General features: G+C 39.1%; 1 protein-coding gene across 1 annotated transcript in view; it reads left to right on the top strand.

Moving 5' to 3' along the window:
• The window catches only part of LOC144202031 (vasoactive intestinal polypeptide receptor-like), a 38,144-nt gene that overhangs the window by 13,052 nt on the left and 5,262 nt on the right, over positions 1-19,830 (top strand). The window contains exons 4-12 of the mRNA XM_077724959.1: positions 7,508-7,617; positions 7,690-7,787; positions 13,253-13,382; positions 14,874-15,027; positions 15,835-15,895; positions 16,284-16,350; positions 16,443-16,534; positions 17,804-17,933; positions 19,691-19,732. Of these exons, the coding sequence (XP_077581085.1) occupies positions 7,508-7,617; positions 7,690-7,787; positions 13,253-13,382; positions 14,874-15,027; positions 15,835-15,895; positions 16,284-16,350; positions 16,443-16,534; positions 17,804-17,933; positions 19,691-19,732 (884 nt within the window). The remainder of the gene's footprint in view (positions 1-7,507; positions 7,618-7,689; positions 7,788-13,252; positions 13,383-14,873; positions 15,028-15,834; positions 15,896-16,283; positions 16,351-16,442; positions 16,535-17,803; positions 17,934-19,690; positions 19,733-19,830) is intronic.

The following is a 19,830-nucleotide window of genomic DNA, read 5'->3' as shown; positions in this document are numbered from 1 at the left end:
GATTGGCATTCGCTTGTGTCGTGACGTCATGGCGGATGCATGGCCGCCATTTTGTCGTGGCATCAACGTGTCACGGCGCTGTCAAATTGCACTTTTTTGCAAGTTGTGTTTTTACGTACATATACACCGTACCCTTGAGTCAGTCATCATTTTTTTTTGTCCGCCAAAAGTGGCTCATAGGCAAGTAAATACGGTACTTTGATTATAGATATGCGTGTTTACTCATCCATTTATCCTGCCGTAATCTACTTGCAGCCTCGTACAGACGTAACTAATTATGTGGAAGTGACACCACTGAGCTATCAATGCTTTATAGAGCACTGTGTTTGAGATCAGTCCCTTTTGAGATTTGCCTGCATTGCAATTTGTCAATATCATGCCAACGTTTTTTCTGTGCAATTAGGCCCGATATATACTTTTCATATGCAGAGGAGGCCTCCATTTGGCTTAATTCCCTTGAGAAATTAGCCACGAACATGGAAGCTTTAATTAGTCTTTTTAAATACCCTTGAGTGTTGTTTTTACGATGCATTATAAAAAAAATCTTTCAGATTGTTCATATAACAGTTATTTCAGGAACTATTGCAGTTTTGTCTCACTATTTGATATAAGCGATACATATGACATTTACTGGTAGCTCGTTGAGGGAGTGGTTGACAGTTCTGAGATTGAGTGTTCAATCCCTGATGGATTCCTTTGTAGAGTTTGCACAATCTTCTTGTGTGTGGTTTCCTCCAAAATGGCCAAAATAGCAAGCTGGTAATTAAAAACCAGGAAAATTACGGTTTAATAAGTGAAACTTTAGGATGAAAATTTACCTGCATTATGTCACATATTAGCGGCAGAATGGCCCCATTGCGGAGCAGTCTGTAACCTGCTACCTGTTTTTCCTTTTATTTAAAATTGTTTTTTTATTTTATATTTTGCATTGGGGGCCTCCCCATGGTGCTGTGGTTCTTCCGCCTGATTTTGGTGAAGTCTGGGTTCGATTCCCACTCGGTGGCAATGTGATTGTGAGAGTCAGTGGCCGTCTGTCTCCCCTGCGACTGACTGTCAACCAAGCTAAAAGTAGGTTGGTTGGTAGGCTGGAACTGTTTTCATAAGTCATTTCATAGGTTAGGAGTGAGAAAGTGACCTTTTACGAGTCATGTGATATGTTTTAGGTTGGTTGGTAGGTTAGTTGATGCGGCCGGGCGACTGAGTGGTTAGTGCGTCAGCCTAACAGTGGGGGACTTGGGTTAAAATCCAGGTCAGTCCACCTTAGTGGAGTTTGCATGTTCTCCCCGGGCATGTGTGATTTTTCTCTGGGTACTCTGGTTTCCTTCCCCATTCCAAAGACATGCAAGGTAGGCTGATTGGACACACTAAGTTGCCCCTAGGTGTGAGTGTGAGGGTGAATTGTTTTTTGTCTCTTTGTGCCCTGCAATCGGCTGGCCACCAGTTTAGGGTGTCACCTGCCTAGTGCCCGAAGTCACCCCTGTGTGAAGATAAGCGGTTCAGAAAATGAATGAATGAATTAATATAGGGCACTATTAAGATGGTTGTTCTCATCTTTATTACCTCGACAGTCATACCTTGAGATACGAGCTTAATGCGTTCCTTGACTGAGCTCGTATGTCGATTTATTCGCATCTCAAATATACGTTTCCCATAGAAATGAACTAAATACAAATTAATTTGTTCCCACCCTCTGAAAAAAACACCACAAAACAAGATATTACAATTTATTGGTTGTAATTCACCATCGACGAACAAGCTGAAACGAGGCATTGTTCAATACAACGGGGAGCTCGCGGGTGAGAGATACAGAGAGAGAGATTTGACGGATGCACTCGTAACGTAACATAAACTTTAAATTAACTTAAATGAAGTTAAATCCCTATTCACACACACTTTAAAAAGTATTTATCTTACGTAACACTAAATTTAAACCTTGTGCTATAACCAAGACAAAGAGGCTCATGTATTCCACCACGGCTTTTGGGGTGAACTTCCTGCTTCTTCACATGTATTGACAAGTCAGCTCAGTCACCCGTGCACTACTCATGTTTTTCGATTATTTCGTGCTTAATATCGATTGTCATCATACTCCTTTTCTTCACACCACCCTTTGGCTTGGTTTGGACCCATTGTGTTTACCTTAATTCTGCACTGTCTAACAAAAAAAAAACATGGAAAAAATGCAACGCTCCTTCCAATGCTCATAGAGATCTTTGCACGGGGGAGATGCGGCATCAGCAACCCTCTCACGGCCTGGCCACCTGGCTGTCTCAAATGCTCGTATCTCAAAATATGTCTCGTATCTCAAGGTAAATATTTGCTCGGAATTTTACTCGTATCTCAAATTCCTTGTATGTCGGCGCACTCATATGTCTTTGTATTACTGTATAATGTATCATGATTGTGCTTGGATCCCGAAGTCAGCAGGGATAGGTTGCAGCACCCCCAATGACCCTAGTGATGATTAAGCGGTTCGGAAAATCAAAAAAATAATGATGCAAAAAAATACTTAGCTTTCTGGCTAGTGTTTTATATTCCGGTGTTATGTCTCATCTCATTTTCTGAACCGTGTTATCCTCATTAGGGTCGCAGGGCGTGCTGGGGCCTATCCCAGCAGACTCCGGGCCAGAGGCGGGGGACACCCTGAATCGGTGGCCAGCTGATCGCAGCAGGTGTTATGCATCGTCTGGAAATAGTGTTATTGACTCCTCTAGTAGAAATGGTTATGGAAAAGTTCCGTACTTTTATGCTGTATTGTATTTGAGTTGCCTGCTAATAACAGTACTGGTCGGACATGATAAAAAAACACTGTTTCCAAAAAAATATATGATATATATGATCTCAAAATTGGGGCCCGCACCAGAGCTGGTGAAGTTAGGGGTCTTTGGTCATGTAGTGAGTGCATCATGTTCTGCTTATGATGGGGAACATGCAGCAACACCAAGCCAACTGAGGATTAATCACCAGCATGTGAAAGGTTCATTGCTGCAAATACAAGTTTCCTGGAAAACGCAGATGCAATGCAGATGGGAAGTAGGGACCTGAGAATGGAGAGTACTCCAAGGAAAATAAGAAACTAAAAAGAATAACCACATGGGAAAGGGGAGGAGAAGTATAGTAGGGGGTGGTAAGGAAGTTTATACTGTAAATCAACAAATCATTGCAGGTAGAGCAACACCCTCTGCTCCGGTTCTTTTTTGGAGATGTGCGGGACAAATGACAAACTAGAGGATTTATTGAATAAACCATATCACATTAAATTGGCTTTTTGCCAAAAGGCACTAAAGTCAGTTGCGTTATTGAAGACTTTCCTTTTGTTGACACTTTCTAAAAGTCGTTTTAAAAGATAAGTAAGTTACGATTTTAGACAATAAGATTTTAGAGAATTATTGTTTGGATGAGAGCTCTCTCTAGCATTGAATGTGATTTTTAAAAAAGCATTATTTTTACATAGCAGTATGTATATCTGGATACATTTAAGTGGGTTTTAGTAATGTACAAAAATGCATATGTGAGAAGCAAATATTTTTCATTCTACATTCCAAAAACATGCAAAACAGGCTGGTGGAACCCTTTAAATTGCCCCTATTTATAAGTGTGAGCGTGAATGGTTGTGACTGTCCCCCGCCTCGTGTCTGAAGTCAGCTGGGATAGTCTCCTGTAACCCTCAATCCCTGTGAGGATAAGCGGTTCAGAAAATGAATGAATGAATAAACCTTATTTTTGGGAATGCTTCACTGCTGATTTTCGAGTGATTCGCAAACAAGCATGTCACTTCACAATGTGAATGAAGTCTGAAAGGAGCCGCTGTAATGGGCCACATCATTGGGCCATGTCTGAAAAGACAAATTCCTGGTCATGTTAATGTTGCGGTATTTATATCTGAAAGACACATTATACATGAACGCTTGAGCCCTCATACAAAACTATATTTTAACATTAGGCATTGCGTAGGTCTTCCTCCCGTTTATGCGAGGTCAGGGGCAACAAAAGAGATGTTTTCAGAAATTATGGTAGGAGTATTAAGTTTGAGAACCATTGGTACAACAAATAACTGTTTTTTCCCGGTCTTTTTCAAAATTTTGCCTCACTCTGTCACCAACCCAAGATGCTCTGTGTACCATTATAATTGAGATGGAGATAATCTTTCACATGTTTATAAAATCTTCCTGCAGGGGAGGTCAGGTTATAAAAATCCAAACCATACCGCCTGATTAACTCGTTTGAGCTCGCCTCGTTGTCGTACGAAGTACTGACTTGGGGGCTGATGAAAGCATTCTTCTGGCAGTCCCTCAAACATGTTCAATGGGTGCATGGACTAGAACAGCAAGGACTTATCGTCTCCTTTGTGTCTTGCCATGTTGTTTGAGCGAGCTAAACCTCCTTCTTCTCAGGTATTTGAGAGTCCAATGTATTCTACTGCCAACAATTTTCCAAGAATTGGCTGTATTTGATAATGGCTGAGTGAGCAAGCAGGCAAACAAATGGAATGATCATCTCTATTTATAGTGCTGTTCAGTGCATTGTACACAGTAATCCCTCGAAAATCGTGGTTAATGTAGACCAGACATGGCCGCGATAAACGAATATCAAATCAATATCTAAATATAATATACACATAATATATAGTCGGGCAAATAAGTATTTAGTCAACCATCAATTGTGCAAGTTATCCTACTTGAAAAGATTAGAGAGGCCTATAATTGTCAACATGGGTAAACCTCAACCATGAGAGACAGAATGTGGGGAATTTTTTTTTGATTTTTCAAAAATGTATTTCACAAGCTTTTCACACACTCCTGCTGGTATTTTGGCCCATTCCTCCATGCAGATCTTCTCTGAACCCTATTCACAGTGCTAGATAGCGCAATAGATATCTTAGTGAATGCTGAACCCTTTAATGGTTAATGCAGTTATTCCTTTTGGTTGTTTTATCATAGTAGATTAACTTGGTTAATTTACATATCAAAAACCAGAAGTCATTTATTTACTAATTTGATATGTAGCTTTTCATATTTAATTGTTCAGATACTATGTGATAGACAGTTTTTGCATTATTTGAATAAAGCAAAATACGATGCTTTATCTCTTGAATATTTAAGGTTAATTTTGAGTTTGTATTATTTAATACAAGCACCATAGATATTAATGAACATATACTGTATTTTCACGCATATACAGTGGGGCAAATAAGTAGGTGGTCAACCACCAATTGTGCAAGTTATCCTACTTGAAAAGATTAGAGAGGCCAGTAATTGTCCCCCTGGGTAAACCTCAACCATGAGAGACGGGATGTGGGGGGGAAAAACCATAAAATCACATTGTTTGATTTTCAAAGAATTTATTTGCAAATCATGGTGGAAAATAATTATTTGGTCAATACCAAATGTTCATCTCAATACTTTTTATATGCACCCTTTGTTGGCAATAACAGGCCAAACGTTTTGTGGGTGTTTTGGAGCTGTCGTTGGGCAACACGGACTTTTAACTCCCTCCACAGATTTTTTATGTGGTTGAGATCTGGAGACTGCCTAGGCCACTCCAGGACCTTGAAATGCTTCTTACGAAGCCACTCCTTTCTTGCCCTGGCTGTGTGTTTGGGATCATTGTCATGCTGGAAGGCCCAGCCACGTTTCCTCTTCAATGTCCTTGCTGATGGAAGGAGATTTTCACTCAAAATCTCTTGATACAAGGCCCCATTCATTCTTTCCTTTACAAACATCAGTCGTCCTGGTCCCTTTGCAGAAAAACAACCCCAAAGCATGACGTTTCCAACCCCATGCTTCACAATGGGTATGGTTTTCTTTGAAAGCAAGAGAACTATATGCTCACAATTAAAAATAAATTTTGATCTTACTTTACACTAAATTTAAACCTTCATGTGCGATACCTGGGGCAAAGGTCTTAATGTAATCCACCGTGGCTTTCCAGCCGGAACTTCTTGGCTTCTCCATGCCTCAGAACCTGTCAGGAGCAGCTGGTTTGCCCCTCCTGGCTTGTTTACCATAACAGAACCGAGTCTTTGTCAGATTTTGCTTTGCTTTCAAGTCCATGTAAATTTCACTGGCTTTTTCGCAGAATATTGACTCGGTCATACTATCTCTAAAAAAACTGCAACCTGTTCGTAGGTGTCCTTACGCGAGGGGGATACGGCGAGAAAAAACAGTGCAATGCTGTTCTCGTGTAACAATCACGTATGCTTGTATCTCAAATTTGTATTTGTATATTTCAAGGCAAAAATGTCCTCGGAATTTTCCTCATATGTCAAATTTCTCGTATGTTGGGACACTATCCACGGCAACGTACTCGTGACCGAACAAACAAATTTAAATTAACTTGTATTAATATATACAGACACACTTAAACATACGGCTAATGTAAATTTACACATTTTTTTCTAATTTTGTTTTAATTTTTTTTGCCTTCGTGTTTTTCACGTCTCCACCCTCACGTTCGTTATTGACGGGCTGTTTGCTGTTGTATTCCCTTCAAAATATTCCGAAAATGATGCAATGATCCTCCAAATGTCCTCACAATAGTATAACACACGACCACTTGCCAACGAGAAGTAGTCTTGAAAGAGCGATCGTGGGAACCAACAGGCTATGGAAGGAAAAACAGGAAATGCAACAGCTCAGCCTACCCACGTATTGATTGTGGGTAATGAAGTTTTATTCTGAGAAAGGGTGCCATTGGTTAAATGTGTTGTGTGCACGAGTATACTTCATTACCCAGAATCTGTTATCTGTTATACACAAAAGAGATGCGACAAAAATGATAAACAGCCTCTCATGTCATGGCTACCTGGCTTTCTCGCATCTCGAAATTTTTCTCGTATCTAGAGCGCAGTATTTGCTCGAAATTTTCCTCGTATCTCGAGCTTCTTGTAGAGCTGCTCGTATGTAGGGGTACCACTGTATTACACTGTATCTACACGCGACTAATAAAGGATTCATTGTTCTATACTGAGTTCTTGCCAACTATACTCGCGTAGGTTTGCTTTCCTGTCTGAAGAGCACAGGTATATTTTGATCTATGAAATATTTTTTTCTGTACCTCAACTAGCTCATCCCCTTATCCTTTAATGAAAGGCTGACGCTTCTCAGTCAAATGTACATGAATGCTTGACTTGTGCTCTTAGTGCCTAGGCAGAATAATGTCATACTATTGCCTTGTTTTTGGGATTTCTAATGAATGTGCTGTATACGACAGCAAGCAAACTCACCCTGTCAAAATAGTTTCTCCCAGTAACGACTGACTTCCTGGGGTACTTTTCAAGTCATAATTACGAGATGGATGGATACACATGTATGTGGGAATTGTCCTGGGATTGTTGATCCCCCTCAGCAATGCTTCCCATTTCCTTTTGTCATTTGGAAGCATTCCATTGAGAATGTATTTTTCTGACAAATAATGAAGTGTCTGCAAATAAATGTTAAGGTATGCCTTGTAACACCAAAAACTGTAGCCAACGCAGAAATCTGAAATACTCTCCTGTCTTCATTAGGTAACCTCTCCAAGACTTGCACTGAAGATGGCTGGGCTCCGATAAGCACTGACTCCTACATCATTCATTGTGGCTACAATCCCAACAGCACCATGGACGATTATGATACGGTGAGTATAGCAGCGCGGCTTGATGTTGCTCCACATTTACAGGAACTACTAAGTAAATATGTCTTCTTGCAGGAAGACTTCTTTGACGCTGTCAAAGTAGGTTACACTATTGGTCACAGCGTGTCCCTGGTTTCTCTCACCATGGCTATCAGTATATTGTGCCTTTTCCGGTAAGCAGTGTTGCGGGTCGTCACAAACCAAACCTTATATTTCACATTGCATATTCCTATCAGAAAAAAGTATTGCCTTGATTGACTTGATCATCACTTTATTTCATTTACAGTGGTACCTCGAGATACGACCTTAATGTGTTCCAGGACTGACCTCGTATCTCGATTTTCTCATAACTTCCCATAGAAATTAACTAAAAACAAATCCACTCGTTCCAACCCTCTGAAATAACGCTACAAACAAGATATTGGATTGGGAAAACATTTTTATATTTTCTAATTCGCCACCTATTAACAAAGTAACAAATGACCAGTGGTTTAATAGTACTGAAATGTGTTTAATAGTATACTGAAATTAGACGGATTTCGCGGAGGGGAGCGAGAGAGACGCATGGAGGGGGGGGGACTTTTTGCACGGCAACGTGCTCGCAACATAACATAAACAAATTTAAATGAACTTGGATTACGATGCAGACACACTAAAAAGTTTAATGTAACCTTACACCTTACAGCTTAATTCAATTTTTATTTTTATTTTGATACCTTTCTCCCCCTGGGTTGGCTCTATTTGCCCCGCCTCCACCCTGACTTTCAGATGCAACCTATCAAGGGTTGTTTGCTTTATTATTCCCTTCAAAATATTCCAAAAATGATGCACACAAATGTCCTCACAATGGGATAACGCACGACCACTTGCCAACGAGAAGTAGTATATACGCCATTCGCACTGAATAACGGGAAACATAAACACTGAAATAAATGTCAGCCCAGTACTCGTAGAGACATTACACGAGGGAGTTCTGACCACAAAGACATTTCACGAGAGCGTTGTGGGGAGAAAGACAGTGCGTATGATGTTCTTATGAGCATCTTCTTGCGCCCGCTGTCTGCTCGTAAATCAATATTTGTCTCGTATATCAAGATAAATATTTGCTCAAAATTTTGCTCGTATCTCTAATTGCTCGTATGTCGGGGCACTGGTATGTCGAGGTACCACTGTATATGTATATATATTTCATGCAACATGCTTATTTATTTATTTAATTACTTATTTCTTACCTAGTTATTTATGTCTAAAATGTCTTTTCCTGTGTCTGTATTCTCACCCGCTTGCTACTGTGACAGTGAAATTTCCCAAATATGGGATGAATAAAGTTACTTAATCTAATGTAATCTAATCTAATTCGTTGAGTGCCACATTCAGAAGATCTAAGTAAAAATACATGAAAATATGTGTACTTTCTACATATATAGGGGGTGGCCACCCAATAGTGTAGTGGTTCATTTGCCTGTGGGCAAGCGTGGAGTTGTTTCCCTCTGGGATTGTTGGTGTTATCTGTCTCTGCAACTGACTGGAGACCAGTCTTGGTTGTAGTCAGCGTTTCGCCGAAAGTTAGCTGAAACGATCCTGACCAGGATAAGAAGTCTTGAAAATGAATGAATAGCTGAGGTAGAGGGTTGGAAACCACAAACTACACTGTTTAGTTGTTCTCGGGTAATGTACTCTACTACCATAAAACGTTCTCCATCTGTACTCTAGCAGTTATATAGTATTTTCACGATAAAAAGCATATCTGACGGCCATGTGATTTGACTTTTTTATTTGTATGTAATTTGTAAATCAATAACATTTAGGTCTATTCATTCATTTTCCACACTGCTCCATCCTCACAAGGGTCACAGGGGTGCTGGAGCCTATCCCATATTACTTCGGACAGGAGGCGGGGGATATCCTGAATTGTTGTCCAGACAAACGTAAGGCACGAGGAAACAGAGAACCATTCGCGGTCACACTCATTCCTAGGGGCAATTTAGATTGTCCAACCAGCCTACCATGCATGTCTTTGGATTCTGGAAGGAAACTGGAGTACCCAGAGAATTCCCACACAGGCCCAGGGAGAACATGCGAACTCCACACAGGTGGATCGACCTGGATTCAAACCCAAGACCCCAGAACTGTGCGGCCAGCGTGCTATTTACTCACCCGCCGAACTGTTGATAAAAGCCACACATGATTGTGTTCTGTATGTCTGGTCGATTATAACAAATTGCACCCATTGCTAGACTGTACTTCCCCGTCCGTCTCCTTGGGGCTTGTAATTGGCTGTCCACCAATTCAGGCCGTCCGCCGCCTGATTCCCATATATGGCTGAGATAGGCTCCAGTAAACCACATGACCCTTGTAAGAATAAGCGATACGGAAAATGGATGAATGAATGCTTGACAGTGGCCAATGGTGTGAAGGTTCGGTCGCCTGACATTAATTCCTATCCGGTGGTGGTTGCCTGTCTTTATGTGTGCCATGCAACTAACTGGCGAGACAGTCTCGGGTCGTTGGGGGTGCTGGAGTCTATCCCAGCTAGTTTGCTAAGATAGGCTCTTACACCCTGAATCTAACAACCATTCACACACACTCATAGCCAGGGGAAATTTAGTGTTCAACCAGTCTATCTTGATCAGGCTCACGGAGTGCTGGAGCCTATCCCAACTGACTTCTGGCGAATGGCGGATTTCACCCACAACTGGCCCGCCAGTCATTTGCAGGTCACACATAAAGACAGGCAACCATTTGCACTCACAATCACACTGCCACCGAGCAGGAATCAATCCAACGCTGAAGTCAGACAACCACAGCATTGGCCACTGTCAAGCATTCATTCAAAGGTCCCGGAAGGTGCTAAGGCCTATCCCAGCTAGTTTGCTAAGATATAATCTTACGCCCTAAATCTTACAGCCATTCATATTCACACTCTAAGGGAAAGTATTCAACCAGCCTAACCTATTCAACCAGCCTAACCTGTATGTTTTTGGGATGTGGGAGGAAACCACCACAGCCCGGGAAGAATATACTAGCTCCACGCAGGACAGTCCAATCTTGTGATCAATCCCCCAATCTCAGAACTGGGAAGCTGACACACTAACCACTCACCTGGTTTAACTTGAATAGTAAAATCTCCGTGGAATTATGTTCTGTGGGACTTACTTTCTCCATTGACCCATTTTCAATTGTATTTCGATTCATCGCACAATAAGTGTCATCAAGTCTCAACTTGCCTTTTGATACGTCACCGATTTCATTCATGCAGAGGGAAACTACTGCTAATACTTTTACTGATTACAATACTCAATACTAATTTTTATTGCACATATACAATACCTAGGATCTCTGCGTCTCTTATTTCACATCTTCCTGAAGTTTTACTGTTTTCCACATCGCGTGACCAATTTTCATCTCAATGTTTGTCAAACAAAGAAGCTGTAAGCAGCTATAAAGTCCAACCACTTAGCCACTTGAGTGTTGTTCACAGCATCTTTCCTTTTAACCTTCTGTATACAAACAGAGAGCATAAGTGTACATACAGAAATGACCTTAGCACGAATCATTAGCGTAAATGGCCAGGAGTGTGTTGTGACCACTAAGAAACACATCATTGTTCTCAGCCATATGTGTGGTTGTGTTTGGTCTGTATGTATGTGACTGTAGTATGTAAAAGGTTAAACAGCAAGGCTTCTGTTTACTTCTCAATGTCCCAAAATGCCAATGATTTGGATGTTGGAAGAAATACACAGGATGTGAGCAGCAGTCTTTGTTAATCTTGGTCAGCTGAATATTGTGTTGTGATGGTTTGCACCCGTCTGCTTAGAGCACACACCCGTTGGTTTACTGTACATCACTGACTTCAAAGTGGCGGCCCGCAGGCCAAATTTGGGCCGCCACATCATTTTCTGTGGCCCAAGACAGTTAATGATGAGTGCCAACTTTCTGTTTTATTATCAAATTCAAATGAAGATTATAGATGTAGTACAGTGTTCCCTCGGTTATCGCGGTTAATGGGGACCGGGACCACCCTCGATAAGTAAATTTCCGCGAAGTAGGGATTCCCCTTCAAAAATGCTTAATTTGAATTTAATGAAAAAAATATATATATTTTAGTTTTTATTTTATTATTATTCTTTTTTAATTAAAAAAAAAGAAATAACCCCCCTGTATACAGTACACCATATATAATACGGGTAAAGAGAGTGAAATTCATGTTATAACAAAAAAAACTGTAAAATATGTTGTTTCAATGTAATATTTGTATTCCCCCCCCCCCCCAAAAAAAAAAATCTGCGAAGCTCAGAGTCCGCGATAGCTGAACCGCGAAGTAGCGAGGGAACACTGTATAGGGAATATTTCCTGTGTTTGCTCATTTTAAATCAATAATTGCAGACAATTTGTACAAATTTGAATGTCCAAAAAATGATCTATCGATCAGCACGATTGAAAAAGCTGTCAATATATTAAATCAAATAATTTTGGCTGCCTAGTTGGAAGACATACTGGCCCTCTGGTTGAAATCGAAACTACAACATGGCCCGCAACAAAAAATGAGTTGGACACCCGTGCTCTACATCAATGATGCGCAACTCTGGTCCTTGAGGGGCCCCTATCCAGTCTGTTTTCGATATCACCCTCCTACCATAACTGAATTATATGATCAACTAATCAGCAAGCTGGAGCCTGCTCAAAATAGTATTATTATTCAACAGATTTTCTGAAACAATTGACCAATTTGGGAAAATCCCAGATCTGGAGCATCTAACATTGCAGTGAAAAATGCATTGAGGAAAGATAAATGTTACACTTGTATAGTGCCGTTTCACCTTCAAATGCACTCAAATTGCTTTAGCACTGTAATCTCATTTTGGGTGACGCTGCATCAGGAGCTGTTTGCTTCAGGAGATGCTCAAAGAGAATTTGACAAGGTCAACGGTGAATGGAATCAAGCCCACAATCTCTGGGTTGGGGAACCACCATGTTACCATTCATCCACAACACCCAGGAAGTGCAACAGTTAGTGATTCAAGGCCGTCAAATAACCGTGACGATGATACACAGACAGTTTTGACCATTGGAAACATTTTGGTGCTGGTGATCTGATTTCAACCTCTCTCTGTTATTTTCCTTTAGAAGATCTTTTAAACCACTGGCAGAAAACCTACTTTGCTCATTGAATCATCCCCACTGGCCTTCTATATCTTTCCAAAACCTTCTCTTTTCTTCCCTTTAAGAAAAAATATGATGGCATAAAAAGGCTCTGTTTCCCTGCATTCTCCACAGATGCATCAGACTAATTTAAGTTAGTTAGTTAGTTAGTTAGTTAGTTAGATACTGCGTAGGATATACTCTGCATTTACTCACCATGAAACACTTTGAACACGTCATATGTAATGCATTTCCTAGCATTTTCTCATTACCTATTGAACATACTTGACCTTAGAAACTCCCAGTTCAATGTTTTTTTACCCCCTTCATTGCCAATTTTTTTTTTTTTACTTTTATTCAAGGGTGACTTAGCCTCTCAAAATGGAAACTAAATTAGCACAATGTTTGACGCTAGATTTAGGATTAGATATTGTTAAAATGCTGCAACATTTATGTGTATTACTTGTATTCATGTTTTTTTCTTGGTGTATCACAGGAAGCTGCACTGTACAAGAAATTACATCCACATACATCTCTTTGTATCGTTCATTCTGAAAGCGATTGCTGTCTTTATCAAGGACGTCATTCTGTATGATGTTGGAGAGACGGAGAGTTGCCATTCCTCTGTAAGTACTGTATCAGAACATGACTTGGTCTGACAAATGCATCCTGTTTCCTTATTTTTGTGTATCCGAGAGCAAGAAACCTCAATAGTTTCTCTCAGTAATAGAAGACTGAGTTATTTGAAAAACGTATTCCCTGACATTGAAGTGGTGTCCAAGTTTACTTTACATGACTGTGGGTGTAACAATGTTTGCTTCTCGCCACTCCTGTGTTCCCCATTCATCTGTCCAGCAGGATGTTGTGAAAGTTCCTATTTGCTGAACATTAAGCCTGAACCTTTGTCAATAAATCACATTCTGCTCTGGCAGGGACTGTATTATAACTTAATCTCACTGCTTATAACATTAAAAGAAACTATGCAGCGCCCAAATGAAAAATTGAAGCTACTAACTTTCAAACCGTTTAATTTAAGAAGACATGTATTCTATGTTTAGAAGACAGGTCATGTTACCATTAACACAAGTGTGCGTTCCATGTCTTCTTTCAGTACAACCCATTTCTTTCTTATCTAAATTGATTGGATTTGCAGGCTGTAAATCACTTTGGCTGTCAGAGTTTATATATTTCCTTCTTTAGGCACACATTCACTTCAAGCACAGCTGGTTCATATCTCTCCCATTTGATAACATTATATATATATATATATATATATATATATATATATATATATATATATATATATATATATATATATATATATATATATATATATATATATATATATATATATATATATATATATATATATATATATATATATATATATATATATATATATATATATATATAGATATAGATATAGATATAGATATAGATATAGATATAGATATAGATATAGATATAGATATATATATATATATATATATATATATATATATATATATATATATATATATATATATATATATATATATATATATATATATATATATATATATATATATATATATACATATATATATATAAAAATAAATATAAAATTTGTCTTGTATCTCAAGGCAAAAATTTAGTCTGAATTTTCCTTGTATCTCAAATTTCTCTCACTATACAATAGCTGCGATATTCGAGGGATTACTGTACACGCCTGACTAAGCGTGGGATCGAAACATGTCAGGTAACAAAACAATATAAAAAACAACACAACAACAACAACAAAAACTAAACAATATAAAAAAAAGACGTCTGTTGTATTAGTCAAAACACCCATTGTTTTTCCCTCAACTTTGCACTGATTAAAGCAAATAATGCAACCTGTTCAGCCGGTGGTCGTAGATTTTTTTATGCGAGGGAGATGCAGCGAGAAAGACAGAGTGATGGTATTCTCATAAGAAGCCCCACGTATAAACGACCACCTGGACGGTCGCATCGGGAACCATCTCGTATGCTCGTATCTCAAGGCAAAAATTTGCTCTGAATTTTCCACGTATGTCATGTTTTGCTGTCACCAAAACGAGCTGCTGTTCACTGATTCCATAAAACTGGGTGGTTTTCAGGTCGGATGTAAGGCAGTGATGGTATTCTTTCAATATGGGATTATGGCCAGTTACTTCTGGTTGTTGGTTGAAGGCCTGTATCTCCATGCTCTCCTTGCTGTCTCCTTCTTCTCAGAGAGGAAGTACTTCTGGTGGTACATCCTGATTGGCTGGGGTATGTGAACAAATATATCTCACATTTTTTTCAAGACAACTGATTTCCCGGACATGCGCAAAGTAATGCTTAAGGCAGGGGTGGCCCACTCTGGTCATCAAGATCCCTATCCGTTTTGTTTTCCATATCTCCCTCCACCAACACACCTGAATCAAATACTCTGGATCATTATTAAGCTTCTGGACAGCTTGCTCATAAGTTGATCTTTTGAGTCAGGTGTGGTAGAGGAGGAAAATATGGAAAACAGATAGGGGCTATCGAGGACTGGCCACCCCTGGCTTAAGGAGATAAAACAGCCATTGTCATACTTCATTACTTGGTGTAGACGCGGAGAGATAGTGATGTGACTTAATTTACATATGGATTGGTAATGGTTATTTTGGTTTGTTGCGGCCAGCTGCCTTGATGTTTAAAACAATCCATCTAAGCAATTTATGTTCCTGTAGAAGACATAACAATCATACCTTATGAGCCTGAAAGCTGGATCTCTGAACAGGAGGTTGATTAAAGATTTTGAGATTGACTTGAACCTTCCTTCCAAGATTAGGAAGTGTGTTTGGGGATGTTGGGTGTGCTACCATAGTCCACCTTAACATTATTCCAATGTGTTATTTCCCTTCCAACATTGAAATAAGTAATAGATATTCCTACTCATAAATATTCCCTAATTTTAGTCTGCGCCAAGCATCGTATCCAAAACCCAGTATTTTATTCAGTGTAAAATCTGAAGATAATGGCCGTCTTTGATTATTTAGACATATGGTATGGGACAAAACTAATAATTACCTTAATATTTGTCATCCGCAGTGGCTCCAACCATCTTTATTTCAGCATGGGTGATTACAAAAGCGTATTTAAATGATCCTGGGTGAGGATAAACATATTATTTTTATTTGTTGTGATCATTTGATTTGACTAGGATTATTTTAATTATTTCCATAAAATTAAGTAAATGTATCATCTATAAAAATATGAATTAACTGTCTACTTTGTTTTTTAAGTTATTTTTTTCTTGCTGTTTTAGCCATGCTTAAGTATTGCATAGTATTTCCTAAAAAATGCTACAAAACTTATTTTTAAATGGCTGAGTAATGGTTTCTTTTAAAGCCCATTTTTTGTTTGTACATCATTGAGATCCGACTATATAACTATTAACAGTATCTTACATTTGATTTCAAATTATTAACATGTATTCATGCTAACAGTCACATTTTTAACAGTACTATTTTGTCACGCGCAATGTGCATTTTTAACAGATGCTGGGAGATAATTGATGACAAACCTTGGTGGATCATTAAAACACCCATTCTGGTGACCATTCTTGTAAGTGTTTTAATTTCATTTGAGTGAAACTTTTTTTGTAGAGCTATATCCAAAGTAACTTTATATTTAAATGTCTACTGCTTTTTTTCCAGGTAAACTTTTTCATTTTCATTTGTGTTATTCGGATTTTACGGCAGAAGATGAATTGTCCCGACATTGGAAGAAAGGAATCGAATCAGTACACGTAGGTCTTTAGTCCACGTCGATTATTTTTAAGTCCTAGCAAAACATGGACTTGCTGCTCCCCCCAAAAAAACCAAATGTTCATTGTTCTGTTCATGGGTGGCCCAGTGGGTAAGTGGTTAGTGTGTCGGCCTCACTGCACCGGGGTCCTGGGTTCAAATCCAGGTCGGTCCACCTGTGTGGAGTTTTCATCTTCTCGGCATGAGTTTCATCTGGTCTCCTTATGCCCTGCGATCGGCTGGCCACCGATTCAGTTGTTCCCCGCCTTTGGCCCGAAGTCAGCTGAGATAGACTCTAGCACCCCCCGTGACCCTAAGGTGGATAAAGTGGTTCAGAAAATGAATAAATGAATTAATGAATATTCTCTTTATCACATCCTTTTTGTAAGAGTCATTCCATGATTGGATGGATTTCTCAAATATAAACCCTAACCTTAGCTCACCACAGTAAGAGGTTGCTCAAGCTACATTTGTATCTAGTTGTTACTATTGACCAAGATGCAATGGTGGAACAAATCTGATCAGGGCCCTTATACGATGAGTATGACGAGTGCGATAGTGGGAGGTGGGATTTGGCATCTTTAGAACTGCTGAAAAACAAAAAATCAATTATTGCTGCCGTTGAAAGGATCATTGCTACGTTTAGGCAAACGCCACGTCTTTGGAGCAATAGTGTCAAGGTGTTGATGAAAAGTTGTATGTCAGCTATAATATTTGCGCCTTCTTAAACTCTATAACAAAACTTCATGAATCATGATACATGATTTTAACCCTTACCCTCACTTACCACCTGGGACCAAAAGAATTACGTTTATTAAAGTAATTACCTATCTTACTCTGTTCATTGTTGAACAATGTTGCAAGGGATCATGTGAGCTATTCAGTCAAATCTAACTATTTCATAAAAATCTAGAAGACAAGTAAATGTAGTCATTCTGTTTTTTTAGAAAGCTGTTCGACTCGGAAATTGATGTCATGTGTGTGTTTTGTATGTAGATTTCTTTTTAGATAGAAGTGTGGGAGATAAAAATGTCCTCCAATCCTGGTATTTCACAAGTAAAATAGGGAGAATAGATGTGTTGACTTTTTGTACTCCAAACAATATTAAGTTTATTGCGTTAATTCTAATAAATGAGGATATCTTAAGGTGTATGTTTATAATGGTGGCATTTTTATCTTATTTATGATGGTGGTTTGTAGTGCTAGTCATAGCAACCACTGTTTTCTTGACTATAATGAGGATAAAACATCTATCTGTCTCCTTCCCCCAGGAGACTCGCTAAATCCACGCTACTCTTGATTCCTCTCTTTGGGATAAACTATATTATCTTTGCCTTCATCCCGGACCACATCAACTCACAGCTGAGGATGATTTTTGATCTTATCCTGGGGTCATTTCAGGTAAAGCCTCATATGATATGTACAAGCTTCATATGACTGTTCTGGTAAACATTATGGAGTTCGACAATGACAAGCTTTGACCACAAAAGGCCACACTTCATTTCCAAAATGTTTAATTTAGTAAGATACAGTCGGACCTCTACTTACGAAATGAATTGGTTCCAGAACTTTTTTTTGTAACTTGAAAATGTCGTACTTAAATTATGTAAATCAGTACTTTCTATGTAAATTCTCTCATTTGTTCCACGGTCCTCACACAACTACCAACTAAACCCTTTAAAATTGATCAGTGTCCCAATTTTGTAGGAAAGATGTGAAGAAACACAAAAATGAGATAAAATTATAAGAATATGATTTGTTATAGTGTTAAAATGAATAACAAGCATACAAAATCTATCCGTGTTGAAGCATGATATACGCACACACATTTCTCTATGACCCGATGACGTCAGAAAGCCGTCCACTTTGTTGTACATTTTAGACTTTTACGTGTTCCAAATGTGTGTGTGTATGTGTGAAAATATGTGCTGCGTTGCTTTTGTACGTTTTTTTTATCGCTTAATAAGAGGAATTGCCATCATTAATAAGGGGGGCAGTTGGCCGAGGTGGACATATGTGGACGCACATTCCCCTTTGACCTGTTCGTGTCAGATAGCCGGCCACTTTGTAGCACATTTTATACTTTTACGCGTACCCTGTGTGTGTTTTAAAATATGTGCCGCATTGCATTTGTCCATTTTATTATCGCTTAATGAGAGGAATTAGAATCATTAATACGAGAAGTGGGCGGCTGAGTGATTAATTAGCGGGTCAGCCTCAAAGTGTGGGACCTGGGTTCAAATGCAAGTCGACATGCATGGTAGCCTGATTGGACACACTAAATTGCCCCTAGGTATGAGTAAGTGTGAATGATTGTTTTCGATTGGCTGGCCACCAATTAAGGTGTCGAAGTCAGATGGTATAGGATCCAGTACCCCCCGCAGCCCTTATGAGGATAAAGGGGTTCAGAAATTGAGATAAGATCAGAGTGTGAGCGGAGCATTTAGCCGAGGTGGACAGGGCATATATACGCACGCCCATTCCCCTTTGACCCATGTGCGTCAGAAAGCCGTACATTTTGTCGTAAATTTGGGACTTTTATAGTGAGGATAAAGCAGATTAGTAAATGAATGAATGAAAGTGTGCCCTGTGTGTGTGTATGTGTAAATGTGTACTGTGTTGCATTTGTTCAGTTTTTATCAGTTAATAAGGGGAATTGCAATTATGAATAAGGGGAATATTTAGCCGAGGTTGACAGATATGTAATGAGAGCCCAGTAGAGTATAGTGAGGTTCTAAAGTGAGAGTCAATGCATCCGCGACAAATTAAAATGACGTATAAGAAAATGCGTTTACTTTTTGGGGAGTTTCGTAACTTGGATATTTTTCGTATCTTGAGGGACTCATTTGCATATAAAAAAAATTTCATAACCGGAAAATTTTGTACCTAGAGGCATTTGTAAGCAGAGGTATAACTGTATTATTTAACGTAAAATTTTGCTCTGATACTTTTGTGGTTAAAGCGATGGGAAGATGGAGTACAAAGATGGAAACCATCACTGATTTATGCTTTTTCAAAGAATGTTTCTTGTGGGAAATTTTCCCTGAGACCCAACTCTGTTATGTGAATCTCAAATTGGTTATAGTCCTAAAGACATCATTCATCTGAAAAAATGTCTCTGCAGTCAGAATATTGGCAACATATTCTCTCTTCTGCAGGGGTTTGTAGTTGCTGTTTTGTACTGTTTCCTTAATGGAGAGGTAAGCAAAGGCAAAAATAGCAACTGAAAATGTTTACTGCCCTATTACATCGCCAACGCTCTACTTTGTCACCATTTTCTCTGCCTCCTCATGTCCCC

This window comes from Stigmatopora nigra, chromosome 9 (genome assembly GCF_051989575.1).
Source record: "Stigmatopora nigra isolate UIUO_SnigA chromosome 9, RoL_Snig_1.1, whole genome shotgun sequence".
NCBI lineage: Eukaryota > Metazoa > Chordata > Actinopteri > Syngnathiformes > Syngnathidae > Stigmatopora > Stigmatopora nigra.
Note: the sequence above shows the minus strand (reverse complement) of the source record. Positions and strands in the feature narration are given on the sequence as shown.